Here is a 13,196-nt window from a genome sequence, read left to right on the forward strand (position 1 = left end):
CACAGAGTCTACCATCCTACACCAGCTAATGCGCACGAAACTAGAACCTCGCGTAGAAGAATGGGTCGCTAGAGGAAGAAACGTAGCCAGGCATAATACTGCTTCATCGCAAATCCGGGCGCAACAGGGGGCTGCGGGAGAAGGTGAGACTGTCCGCCTATCCGTGGATGAGTTACTTGATCTGTGGCACTGGGCCCCCATCGCAGCGAATATGGAGGCTCGACGGAGGGATTGGGGTGGCGACTATACGCTGGAAGAAAAGGAAATGGGTGTGAAAAATGTTATTACGGGCCTGAAGAGACAACTTGATGAAGGTGACGAGGAGGAGGAAGAGGAAGAGGAGGAGGAGGAGGAGGAGGAGGATATGCAGGGCGAAGAGATGGAAGTGGTCGTGGGCGCACATACTAAGGCTGGTGGGGGTTCGGGCGTGGAATTTGATATTGCTAGAGGGAGCAGTCATATCCCTTCGAAACCTGTGGCGCCTGGTATGCCACTTGATGACATTTTTCGATTTATGATGACGGGTGCGCCGCCGAGGCCAAGATAACCCGGATTGATTTGCTGGAAGTTGTGGAAGAGCTTGTTATTACCATTCGAGGAGCTCTTTTTAACATGATACCATGATTGCGACTGGTCTGAATAGATGCCGTGATTGCATATTTACCGGAGATGTGAGATGGGATCAAACTGGATTAGAAGGTGATATTAATACTTTTGTTACTTTACATTGCATATAGAGGCATTAATCTGCACGGAGTTAACTGAGAATTCCAATGAATTAAAAGACGAATGAAAGTCATCCCCGTCGCCTTGTACTTGGGCCTTTTCCAGAGGGACTGGGAGAGATGCCAGTGCTCTTTGCAACGGGGATTTTCACCTCTTCCATTCGTTGTACTGGACGAGCCTTCTCCGACTGTTTCTCCGAAGCGACGGTGGGAGATTTCCAGTAGTAAACCATTTGCATAGCGAGGATGAGATTGAGAGAAAATCCTGCGATGAAGCCATAGAGAATGAGCTTATCATCGACCTCCTGCAGAGTTGTAAAGATGCGCGAGAGGGACCCAAGGAGGTAATTGAACACCTATAACAACTTGTCAGCACAACATAGCAAAGCTAATAACATGGTCTACGGTGGAATCCGTACCGCAAAGGCGCTCAATTGACCTGTACCACCTTGAGACCACACGGTCCAAATCTGAGGTACTTTGCTGGCCACACCCAGGACACCGGCGCCGGCTTGCAAATATCCCATCATGCTATTATCCACAATAGTCTCTCCGCTAAACAAAAGCGCATAGATGACTCCGCCTACGGCTGCTAAAAAGGCGCCAGCGCTTGCAGCCTGCCCGGAGAAAACCAAGACCAAAACCCCAACCACAACATCTTGTACTGCAATCAACGCTGCTTCGCCATAGGTGCTAAATGGAAATTTTTGGCGTGCATTATACGCAAGGGTGATGAGCAAACTGGTGGTTTCGAGTGCGTACGAAGTGAAAGAAACGCCTGCAGACGATCGTGACGAGAGCAGTTTAAGGATCTGAGGAACTTTGACGATTGCGCTGAATGCAACGATCGCAAGACCTAAGGCTTTGGAGATCGCAAGTGGGAGACAGGCCGGGTCTTTTGTGATGTCAACGGCGAGGATTAGGGAGGTATAACATTTGTCGCCGAGGAGGGAGATGAGGGCGTTGCTAACTGGATCGGGAAGAGACGTCGTGATGGGCTGGAGATAAGGCTGAAGAGGATCCAGAATAAGGGACTGGATGGATTGCTGAACTGACTCCATGGTTGCGTGGGAAAAGGTGATCTGTTGACGAAAATGACCACCACCACCAGCTGCGATTCCCGGTTGAGTTATCAGCGAAAAGAGCAGCCCAGCCGAGCTCCCCTGGTCAGTGCACGTGTTCATTGGCTGACTAAGATTTTAGGTCCAACTTTGTTCCGCTAAACTCAGCCCAAATCTTCCCAGAGATCCGCGCGCAGTTTCGAAAATTGCGATGCTTCCACAGGTTTGAGTCCCTCTTTGGACGCACAATTCCCTGGCAATGAGCCTCCGGGCTATTTACCTGAGGCCTGGAGCCACGTTTGAGCCAGCGACCCTCTGCAGCGAATGTTTATTCCGCTGCCTATCCCGCCCCAATGCGACCCCTCGGCGGATGTTTACAGCGTCAAGAACGTTGCAGAATGAATTGTCGCAGACTCGAGCCTTGCCACGAATATTAAGGAAAGCATACTTTTCTTCCAAAGCCCCGATCACAAAAGACCTCCTCAGATCGAGAATCTTACCATGGTCGAAACGTACCACCTCTCCTGCACATCGAGCGTCGCTCTTTGATTCTGCCGCTCCGACATCGAGGGGAATAGCATCCAATACAGTCGCCAACCAGAAAAGCGAGTCTGGGCTAGTTGGTGAGCTACCCCATCGACGGAGACAGCGGTTAAAAGCTGAAACCCAACATGCGCAAAATGATGGACAAAACATCTCCGCGGAGACTGCCATACGACCAGACGCATCCTCACGCCTCTCGACTCTCTCATCGACACTACCTAAAAGCTCTTTGCGACGAAAGTTAGCATCGTATCTAGCTCTCACAAAGCCCCAGCTATCATTCCTCGTCGTCCTCACCGCTACTACCGGGTTTGGATTGTATCCCATGCCCACTCTCCTCACCCTCGATCCTTCCATCGCTCCGCTTCCCACCTTGTCCACGTCAACGTTGACATGTCTATACCTTACGGTGGGCACCTTTCTCTCCTCTGCGAGCGCCAATACTCTCAACATGCTTTTTGAGCCCAAGTATGACGCCCAAATGTCCCGTACACGCAATCGACCGCTTGTCCGCAAGCTCGTTACTTCCCGCGCTGCTTGGCTCTTTGCAATTGGCACTGCTACAGCTGGTATCACCGCTCTATATTTCGGCACAAACCCCACCGTTGCAGCTCTATCCGCTTTCAATATAGCATTGTACGCTTTCGTGTATACTCCCATGAAACGAATGTCGGTGCTCAATACTTGGGTTGGCGCAATTGTTGGCGGAATCCCCCCGTTAATGGGTTGGGCGGCTGCAGCGGGTCAAACGGCGACAACGGGACACGATACTTGGAGGGATCTTTTGTTGGGACCAGACAGTATCGGTGGGTGGCTTCTTGCTGGAGTTCTCTTCGCGTGGCAATTTCCCCATTTCAATGCCCTTTCCCACACGATTAGAGAAGAATACAAGAATGCTGGGTACAAGATGCTTGCGTGGACGAACCCGGCACGAAATGGCCGTGTTGCCCTCCGATATTCAATCCTCATGTTCCCTCTTTGCGCTGGGCTCTGGTGGGTCGGCGTCGTGAACAAAGGGTTTTTAATTGGTGGGACACTGGTTAATTTCTGGCTCACCAAGGAAGCATATAGATTCTGGAAATTGCAAGGTGCGAAAGGGACGGCACGAGGCTTGTTTTGGGCTAGCGTGTGGCACTTGCCCCTGCTGATGGCGGGGACATTAGTTGCAAAGAAGGGTGTATGGGATGGGGTTTGGAACAGAGCCATGGGAATTGCAGGTGATGAGGATGAAGACGAGGACTTCGTCGAAACCGAGGACACTCATGTCTCTACTCACATGAGCCAACCTGCAAAGCCTCTTGTTTGAAAGTGGCGCCAGGCTGTGTATATTAACAGGAATTTTTGTCGCTTATCTGGCGAAACCAATTGACTTCCTTCTGTATACTATGGATGAAGAATCGCAGACAGACGTGAACGAGGCACATGGAAAGTCTCTTTTTACCTGCATTTGTTTCTGTATTTCCATAAATAGAGCGCTCTTGCGTCAAATTAGCGTTTGGCCCATCGCTGCTTAAAAGTCCATGCTTTTCGCCCAGCCTTCTCCTCGGAGGGCAACGTGCCAAAGGATTTCCACGAATCTTGCAATGACGGGGAACTCACTGCAAACGTCTATTTCAGGCGAGGCACTACCACGGGAAGGCCTGTAACTGACTCAGCCCCTACTATGAGGCGAACCCCAGACTAAAGTATAGTTCGGAGATATCATCGCAATGGAAGATTTGAGCTGTCCAAGAGATATCGCCATGATAATCAGGCGGAAGTGCATAAATAGTTCCTTGGCTGTTTTTAGCTTGCAGAATTTCGGCAAGATTGGTTCGTGGGAATGGCGAGATTGCTACCCAAATCCCATGGCTGAGCTCGATACTCCGTACTCCATCTCGGAAACTCCATATGTAGAGACGGGCTGTGTGGCTCAAGGCTTCCCGGAGTGGAGTCAGCCGGCCGGGGAAACGCAGGGTCCGTCCTCGCTGAACCTTTGGCTCAAGCAAGCAGCGGTTGGTCGTTCGCCGTTGCCACACCAAAGAAGCTTCATGGCGAGCCATGCCAAGACTGCGGCCTGGGGGTTGAGGCTTTCCCGCGTTCGGACTAGTCATCGTACGCCAAGGATCGGATCATCGGTAAGGCTCACCGTAGGGCTGGATCTGCCCAGAGATTGGAGAGCGCCCTGCCAGGTCGAGCGTTCGTCTGAGGTACACCCATGCACAACCTGCCCGTTTTTCCTCCACATTCGGCCGTTACTTTCTCGTCATCGCCTCAAGCTTGGCTTATATTTCCAACCCACGGATTCATTAATCTCTGGCGACCCCAGCAATTTAGCACTGTCTCGAACCTGAAGTAGCGCAGGGGAGCCTGATGAGAGCTATATTTTGTGGTGTCTCCCCCTTTTGGAGAATCGAACTCCCAATCTGAAATTGATCAGAATTTACTATTCCAATAATGGAATATCCTCGTAATGCCCCTGCATCCCGCCTGCCAGCTCTGCCAGTCGCACAGGCAGATACCTCTTCCGCATTGGCATTGCCTCGCCAAGCTCTACAAGACGCAAGGGATGGCTCGATGACCAGCACCAATCGAGTTGTTAAGAATCAAATTGTTTTTCGGATTAAAGATTCTCGTAAGCCAACGACAAGGACACGGCGCCTCGGGACGCAGGACCAAAGCGGCACCCCGGCAGAACCCGTTTTCCGCCCCCGCAGGTCACATCGCAAATCTCGAACAGGATGCGGAAACTGCAAAAGACGGAGAGTCAAGGTTAGAATCATGTTCACCCCAAAGCTGACTGAGCTAATCGCCTTCTTACGCCTCCCATGAGTGGTCTGAGTATGTGGGCATTTCTTGAAATTGGGTCCTAATGATGCTTATCGTAGTGTGACGAAACGAAGCCTCACTGTCAAAGGTGTGAAGCTTATGGTGTATCTTGCGACTATACAGCCGTAGACAACCAATTAACGCTTGCAACCGCATGTGCATCTAATTCTCGCCAAATCGACGCGTCGGCTTTCTCTATGTCTGTGACGGATCTCGGCAATAGGATATTGGAGGTGCTTCGCTCAGGCTCGTTATCAGGCGTTGACCCCGGACCACTGCCATCATTCACAGCGAAAAATGCACCGTTAGCGTTGAATCATTTTGTACAGACAGTGGGCCTGATAGCATCCATGACGGATTCGTCGAGGAAGGTAGTTAGGGGGGATATGATGCGGTTGGCATTTCGTGTCCGTGCCACCACCCCCTGTTGTCTCCCGTTTATTTCTTCGGCTGACCCCTTACCGTTTACCGATTTAGACACCACATCTTATGCATGCTATTTTAGGTGTAGCCTGCACATCCATGTATCAGATGTCGATACATGATAAATCACACAAGGTTGCGGAAGCGTATCACTGGGAAGTCGCCATCAGATTATACAAAAAGGAAATCCAGAATCCAGTTGGAGCACACAACATGGACGCACTCATGTCAACTTGCATGATGATGGGGGTTTTATCCTTTTGCGAAAAAGAATACAACCCCCTTGATTCTTGGGTCTTCTCGTCACGCCCGACGGACCTCAATTGGCTTTTAGTTCAAGGCGGCCTTCGATATCTCATCCAATCTGCCGTGCCATGGATTCGGCAGAGTATTTGGTGGGATTTTTTCATGGAGTCCGATGACGAAAACAAAACGTTCGACGACCATCGCCCTGGTCGTGTTGGCCTAGACCCACAACTCGCAGATCTGTGTGAAATTGGAGAAACGACTACGGAGGATGATAACCCATACCACTGGCCCTTGAGAATGCTCAGTCCGCTGCTCAACCTACCGATGATTCGCGAACATTTTAGCAAATTCTGCACTTTTATGGGCAGACTCCTACCGCCATACACCAATCTCTTGCATCGAAAGGAACCGAGAGCGTGTCTCATTCTGGCGATTTGGATGGCTAAGATGTGCGAGCAGAAGGAGTGGTGGATATACCCACGAATGCACGCCGAGTGCACAGCTCTCTGCATGTTCTTGGAGCATAGTGATGACCCACGGATCTTGAAACTGCTCGAATACCCGGCGTCTGCATGTGGATATGTTCTCAAACATCAGCGAGAGGACGAACTACTTGAGTCTAGCCTGCAATTGCTAGAGCAAACCTTGATGGAATGAAAGAGTCTTGTATTCCGTGAATGCGGGAAAACGAGGTGAGATTGAACCACGATGTCGCTAGTTTTAATCGTTGCAAACAGCTTGTTGGGTCCCTCCTTTCGCTCGTGGCGTGTCGTCGGAGTAGAGCTATATGCGTGTTACCCAATTTGGCAGTCCATCATGTGATGGCTTTACGGCCGAGCCCGAAGACTCACTGCATCTGGGCTCGGGAACATTTTTGAGATCAGTGGTGGGTGAGGAGTCGGGTTCTTACTAGATATCTCTTGATCCTTGGTTCAGCGTTTGGATGGAGAATAGTTTTCTGAAAGGGAGGAATCGTTTATCCCACCGGATTTATGTCCTTAATCATCAGTCTTCGCTTCTACGAGACGCCAGCAGTTTGTATATGTAGAGCTATTACCAAGATTGAAATCAGAGAAACATCATACTAATCTTAAGTCTAAACTTATAAATCAAACCTTTATCATCACGTCATAAATCTGGAAAAGCAGGGGAATCCACCCATACAGGCCAAGGTCCAAAAAAGAGATAGGTATCACGAAATAACCCAGGGGAACCCACGTCCGGTATAAGACCGCCATGATTGTGAGCAAAGTACGATATATAACCATTTAGTACCGGAAAGAAAAACCTACTATTCCCGCTCCCAAGGAATAAATCACAGTCATTTGTTCCTCGCTTTTGAAATAACCCAAGCCTCCCAGATCTTTCGCTGTCTATACTCCACATTCAGCCCATTGTCATCAAGTTCGTCAGCCGATACGGTAGATAAGAATTCCCATTGGTTTGTGAACGGCGGTAGCTGCAGGACTGGCGCATTAATGGTTGTGTCGGGAGCCAGCTCAATTTGATTTGCTCGCGGACCATCATCGCCGTTGTGGTCGCTCATTCCATCGGACTCCTCCCCAATGCTCATATTGTCGTCTACATGCCCATTCTGTCCATCGTATCCGTCGAAAATATCTTCCTCTTCACTATCTGAGTTCGGGAAGGATTGAATATCGGAGATATCTGCGCTTGTGGCCCATTTTTCGTCGAAGGCGTTCGAGTAGTCTATTCGTCGAAGACTGACCCATTCGAGTTGCTCCATCTCATCATGCAACATGGAGAGTACGTCTTTCCACATGCTACCTTCTTTTAACAAAACATCGCGAAGCCGGAGACCGCGTAGTGTCTTGCGGTGACGACGGGCGAAATTGATAATCTCATCAGAATCCAGTCGCCACGCTTGGATTCCAAAGGCTCGGAGCCGTGGCCAGTAAACATTATGGAATATGTCCTCTAGAGATAAATCGAGGGGTAGACGAGATGGAAATCCCAGGTGAACAGCCTCCATATTCCTTGCCGCAAGGAAAAGGGTGTGGAAGACATCGGACAGCTCTCTCATTTCCGCGTTTACGTACCTCATTGCGTCGAAGTGTATCTCAAGGCACGTTATTTTCCCCGCGAGAATCGACATCTGCTCAGCAGGAGCAAACCTTAAATAAAGGGCGGCTTGCGGGCTTATCTGTGGACCGGAGAAACGGTTGATGGGGGACCCGGATTCTAAAATAGCGGTACCGATCGTCTGGACTGCGCGAATGCAAGCCGGGTTCCAATCCAGCACAACCAAAGGGTCCAGAGGATTATCATGCCTTTCAATAAACTGCCGCAAATCACGCTCCACTTCATCTTGCACTCTCAGGATCTTGACATGTTGAAGCGTCGTGAATACCTTCATGGCACGTTTTAACGAAGCGAGATCTTCGCCCGATCTAACCAGCTTCCTCTGCTCTTCTATCCTACGAAGATGATCATCAATTCTGATCTTGCTGGAATTGGCGGTTAGCAGCAGTTGGGGTATATTGTCGCGTCCTATAGGCCAAGGTCAGCGTCCCACCAAGGCATAAAATGTGCAGAGTGTTGGAAAGGCAGTACCACCTTCCACGTAAAAGGACCGAATGATGTATGTAAAGCTCTTCGCATGCCGAGCCAGATGGGGAGCGCTAGAAAGCTTGTCTAGCCTTTGAAATGCAGACGTAGAGAATCGTACCACTACGCGATTGAACTTATGGGCGGCTCCAACGTCTGCAAACCTCCTGCATACCTCCCTAAACCGGTCGATGTCACTGCGAACATCAAGGGACGGGGGTTCTGGCGGGCCTGGCTTCTTGAAACTCTCAATGGACAGAGATGCGCGATGGTCCACGCTGATACACCTGTCAGGATCCCGAGAAAGGTGGTCGAGAATCTCCTTGAGAAGCTCGTTGGAGAGTCTCAGAATGCCACGTGGTTCGTCGTTCATCTGCGTGCCCCTAGATTCTGTCAGCGGTTCACGGGCCGCTTGAGCGTCTTTATCAGATTGGTCGTCATGGGAAAGACGAAAACGCTCAAAGAAAGACGAAAGGAAAGAGAAAAGTGACTGAAGCAGATACGCCAGCTTGACGAACGGAGGAGGGGATTTTGGCTGGCGGGTTGTGGTAACTAGTCACGCCAGAAGATTTGGATCAAACCAGGTGGTAGTATTTACGGAGACAAGTCAACATCAGCAGCGGCGGGTGAAAGGGAGGTCAGAATCAGATACATAGCATTTTGAAATCTGGAATAGTAGGCACCAAAGAATACGAAGAGAGAAATATTCCTGAGGCTGTAGAGGAAGGGGAAGGGAAGGGGAACAAAGGAGGAAAGGAAGGTAGAAAAGAAGAGGAACAACAGGCGACACGGGGACCGTTGTCAAAGTCCTCAGATGTGCCAGCAAGAGGGAACTGAAGGGGGAGGGGGCGCGAGGTCAGGGGAACAAAAGATGGCGATGGCCATACGAGCAAACGGATCGCAAAGACAACTGGGCTACGTACGCACATGATAGAAATCCATCAATTCAGGCGTTTTCATCCCCGTCGCCATTGTCGAGTAGCATCAACAAACGTGTGCATATCCAGACAGGGCTTCTCTGACCTCTATTTATTTTCTTACTCCTCCCTTCGAGACAGCTTATCAGCGAAAGCAAGGGATACAAGAGGAAAAGGACCTGTTGGTCCAATGACGATAATTCCTCCTACACCAAGAAATCAGCTGACCGAAAAGACACCAGCAGATCGTTCAGCCCGCTGCGGGAGCAATGCGCGTTGAGCGAATGGAGACTGAGAAGAACAAGAGACAGGCACAGTCGGTGCTCTGGCGCGGCTGTGGCGGACGAATCGTTGGTGAGAGATGGATCTTGTCGTTGACTGTTTGACAGTCTGCACCGGTCAATCCCTGGTGGGTAGCGGAAAGCGCCCCAAGACATGCACAGGTATGACCCCCTGGCTCGTCAGCAGCGAAGGCTTGTAAATATCGAGACGAATCAGCGGTTCGGTCCAACCGACAAAGAAATTCGTTGGTTGGCGCAAGGGTCGTAAACACGGGCGCGATGGCATCCGGGTCTGGAACGCGGAGGTTAACTAATGACTTCATGTGGACCGCAGAGAAGATATGTAACTGCTCCCTACATGAAGTGGGATGGGGTACTCCCTCGCGAGTGGTTGAGAGCGATCGTTCTTGTACAACGTTGGGGTGGGAAACAAAATTGCCGCTTCTACTCCCATCGGCTGATGTTCACGAGAAGATTTAACCGGTTGGTTAATCAGCTAGTTAACGGGCATTGGAGCTTAGCAGCTCTGCTAAAGGCGAGGGGGCCAAAAAAAAAAAAAGGCCGCCCAGTCAATGACTGTCGACAGAGGCCAGCAGAAGAGGTCTGAAGGTTTAAGCGCTGCTGGGGTTGCGATTCATCCCGGGACCCGTCTCGAATACGGTTTTTGCAAGCTAAGAACGGGGACAATAACTAATCCCGAGAGTGAACATGGAGCAACCCCTCCTTTGGTCCATTTGTTCCTTTTTTTTTTCTCTTTTCCCCCTCCCCTGTTGTTTCTCGGTTCAGCAATGACTCTTGGTCTTCAGGCAATGAATAGAGAAACAGGCCATCGCCACCGCCGGAAGCTTTCCACGCATTCGAAGATGAATAACCTCGAACAAATAAAGACTACTAATTTTCTTGTTCCTCTCTCTCTCTCTTTTCTTTTTTTTTTTTAAGGTGATCTATCAGGGGAAATGTATCAACATGGATTCCCAAGGTGGCCAAAAAGCGAAACACAGCTTTCATGCCAAATCACCGGCTGTGCATGCCGCTGATAACCCTTGCTCTCACACATCTTGCAGAGAAAATCATACATACAACCACGCAATTCCTTCACATCCCACCTTGCTGCCAAGGAGAAACTAGCAGGAGTATTTTCGAGACGATTGTCCTGCCATCGCTGCACGTCCTGCATAAACAACCTGTATCGGAAGGACTCCAACATTCCCGTAACTGCGGGGCTCGGCCAATGTGGCATCCAAAGCGGCTCGTTGTCATGTCTCAAAAGGGATTCCATCAGGCACCTATTGCATTCTCGATCATTCGTGTGGGGTTTTGAGCTTTGTTTAATCTGCAGAGGCGAGCCGACACGATAGGTGTGGACGCCATGCAAGAAATCCCTACGCCTGAGTGAAAATAGTGCAGCGAAGACGGAGGCTGTAATGGACACCCTTGTCAGTGGTTGGCTTCGAAATACAATAGAAGTGATTCCACTCCCAACCAAAAAAAAAAAAAAAGAAAAAAAAAAGAAAGAGCTAGATAGAGATCCATTAAATGTGAAAAATCAATTGATGCGTTGGCATATGTTTCAGAGACTTGGGCTGCCTTTTGCTACATTCATACGACGTCTTCGAATCTCAGTGCTGCTGATCTTTGATTCAAAATTCTCTGCAGACGTCTCGCCCGTTCCTGCCTCTGCTTCACTCAGGTCCAGAACATCGACTTCGAAAACTTCTAGCGTGGCCCAGCCCTTTTTCTCGCGCTCGTCATTGACGGATTTCCCACCAGATCGAGTTTCTTTGGAGACAACCAAAGCCGTAATATCCTCATCCGTGATGGTCGGACCGAATGGGTCGGCGATCTGCACGAATCTGAACTCTAAACTGGAACCGACTAGGACGATAACGCGTTGACCATTTGGACCGGGGTCCGAAATGCGCTCAAATTTGGTCTGACTGCGGTCTGACGGAGAGGAAAAGTCTACAACTGACTGTAGAAATTCCCACACACCCCGCCATCGCTCTTCCCAGGACTCTAAGAACTCGGCGTATTTCTTGTTCACTAGCATCTCATCCCCCGTAATTCCGATTGTGACGATTCTCCGTTTTTGTGGAGATTGGGCGACATATGGATCCAGAGGGAGGACCGTAGCTGTGAGGAGCAGCTTGTGCCCGGTATGCAGATGGTCGAATGTGCCCCCGACGGCGACGGAATAATGTAGAGTCGAGTGCGTCGTGGTTCTGTCAACGTGCAGAGCCAGTGACTGTGCGCCACTCGTGCCAGGCAACTTCCGTATCTTCAATTGATTGCCCAAGTTGGGCGCTATTGCCTCCCTCAAATCACGTAAGAACTCGTCTCCCTGAGGCGAATCGACAGAGTAAATGTGTTCCCAGGAGCGTCCAGCGGCCGCCAGGGACGCAAGGTCGACGACAGGCCCAATCTGAGGCGGGCCGGAAGTCTGCGATTCAATTGGCTTCCCGTGGGTACAGTCCACGAAGAAGATCCTGGCGTCAACACCGCCGGGGCCATCGAGGTCAACGGACCGCTTGACGCCAACGACTCCCACGAGTCTATAAATACTGGCCAGCAGTCGCTGAAGGCGATCAAACGATTTGGTTCTCAGCTCGGCATCCGGAAGAGAGAGGCCAGAGACCGCAACAGCTATATCCAGTATGGCAGAGCGTCTTGATCCCTTCACACAGCTGGATAATGCTAACAGGGCCGTGGATATAGCTTGTTCGTATGCGAGTTTCAAGGCAGCAAACGAAGGAAATGTCGCTCCAGGCAAAAGAAGGAGAGCTTCATGGCGAAGGTTATTGCCGTCTCCGGCCATCCCAGTCGCAAGCAAGCGGGGCACGCTGTAAGGAAGAGCGAGATAATTTGCTGACAGGACAGACGCCTTAACTGTAAATTCCGACAGAGCGTGTCCTAGATGAGATTGCTTCTGTTTGTTGGGCCTTTCACTGACTCGGGGGTATCAAAATAATGAAGGGACGGCAGCACGCCAATATACTATGGGCCAAGCAGCCGGAAGCGAGCGTCATCGCGGGTTAAGCCGAGGGAATTCAACCGTTCAAGCTGCAAGCTTCGCGACGACAGTTTTAGCGGGTGACTTTTTGCGCGCTCAGCTCTAAGCTAGCTTACTAAGCCGCCAAGGCACAGCCTCATCAGAAATTGAGAGCGTGGGAAACACGGCAAGCACAACGAGAAGAGGATGATATTTGATAAGTAACCTCTGCTCACCTCCCCTTGCCCTTGTACCTGCAATTGGAGATTGCCTGGGTTAAGGGAAGGACTGAAAGAGGGGGGTCGCAGAGAGCTGGAAGCTCGGGGATAGCAGTAGCCATGTTGTAACCCATAGTTAGTTACTTGGTATCATTCAATAGTTCGAGGCACAGTCGTTGGGATGACACGTCCTCGAGCTGGCTGCTGTCACTCGCATTTCATCCTCGCAGCGGCTATTATATATATATATATATTGAAAGTATCGCATCTGGCTCGTAAATCGCTTTCGTCAAACTACTGTTTACCTACTTAAAGCTGTTCAGAACGAGATCTTTTGTCGTCAGTTATATTGCTCGTGAGCTGGTAGCTGGAGTTTGGTCGAGGGCCAACCAAGGAGTTGGGTTCCGGAGCCGC

General features: G+C 50.3%; 6 protein-coding genes across 7 annotated transcripts; 3 read left to right on the forward strand and 3 right to left on the reverse strand.

The window, feature by feature from the left end:
- Nucleotides 1-28: 28 nt before the first annotated feature.
- MED8 (mediator of RNA polymerase II transcription subunit 8) lies at nucleotides 29-547 on the forward strand (the record flags this gene model as incomplete). Its single annotated transcript, XM_066124615.1, has 1 exon — nucleotides 29-547. One exon carries the CDS (start codon nucleotides 29-31, stop codon nucleotides 545-547), a length of 519 nt encoding a protein of 172 aa, XP_065980696.1.
- Nucleotides 491-1,881, reverse strand: D8B26_004850 (uncharacterized protein). Its single transcript, XM_003070594.2, has 2 exons — nucleotides 1,145-1,881; nucleotides 491-1,081 (listed from the first exon to the last, which is right to left on the reverse strand). The coding sequence occupies exons 1-2, from the start codon at nucleotides 1,784-1,786 to the stop codon at nucleotides 797-799; spliced, it is 927 nt and encodes a 308-aa protein (XP_003070640.1). The 5' UTR covers nucleotides 1,787-1,881; the 3' UTR covers nucleotides 491-796.
- Nucleotides 1,882-2,045: 164 nt separating this feature from the next.
- Nucleotides 2,046-3,635, forward strand: COX10 (Protoheme IX farnesyltransferase, mitochondrial; the record flags this gene model as incomplete). The annotated part of the gene is made up of 1 exon (XM_003070595.2): nucleotides 2,046-3,635. The coding sequence occupies one exon, from the start codon at nucleotides 2,046-2,048 to the stop codon at nucleotides 3,633-3,635; it is 1,590 nt and encodes a 529-aa protein (XP_003070641.2).
- A 921-nt stretch (nucleotides 3,636-4,556) lies between these two features.
- Nucleotides 4,557-6,670, forward strand: D8B26_004852 (uncharacterized protein). Its single transcript, XM_003070596.2, has 3 exons — nucleotides 4,557-5,080; nucleotides 5,197-5,544; nucleotides 5,615-6,670. The coding sequence occupies exons 1-3, from the start codon at nucleotides 4,766-4,768 to the stop codon at nucleotides 6,464-6,466; spliced, it is 1,515 nt and encodes a 504-aa protein (XP_003070642.2). The 5' UTR covers nucleotides 4,557-4,765; the 3' UTR covers nucleotides 6,467-6,670.
- On the reverse strand, nucleotides 5,942-9,755 carry D8B26_004853 (uncharacterized protein). 2 transcript variants are annotated; one of them, XM_066124617.1, is made up of 3 exons: nucleotides 9,305-9,755; nucleotides 8,387-8,760; nucleotides 5,942-8,320 (listed from the first exon to the last, which is right to left on the reverse strand). In XM_066124617.1, coding segments are annotated over exons 1-3 (1,566 nt in total). In that variant the 5' UTR covers nucleotides 9,307-9,755; the 3' UTR covers nucleotides 5,942-7,130. The 2 variants fall into 2 exon arrangements, with proteins under 2 accessions (XP_065980698.1, XP_065980697.1); XM_066124616.1 differs by having other exon boundaries at nucleotides 8,387-8,788; nucleotides 9,301-9,755.
- Nucleotides 9,756-10,063: 308 nt separating this feature from the next.
- Nucleotides 10,064-12,390, reverse strand: D8B26_004854 (uncharacterized protein; the record flags this gene model as incomplete). Its single annotated transcript, XM_003070598.2, has 3 exons — nucleotides 10,064-10,071; nucleotides 10,656-10,994; nucleotides 11,181-12,390. The coding sequence occupies 3 exons, from the start codon at nucleotides 12,388-12,390 to the stop codon at nucleotides 10,064-10,066; spliced, it is 1,557 nt and encodes a 518-aa protein (XP_003070644.2).
- Nucleotides 12,391-13,196: the final 806 nt, after the last annotated feature.

This window comes from Coccidioides posadasii, chromosome 2 (genome assembly GCF_018416015.2).
Source record: "Coccidioides posadasii str. Silveira chromosome 2, complete sequence".
NCBI lineage: Eukaryota > Fungi > Ascomycota > Eurotiomycetes > Onygenales > Onygenaceae > Coccidioides > Coccidioides posadasii.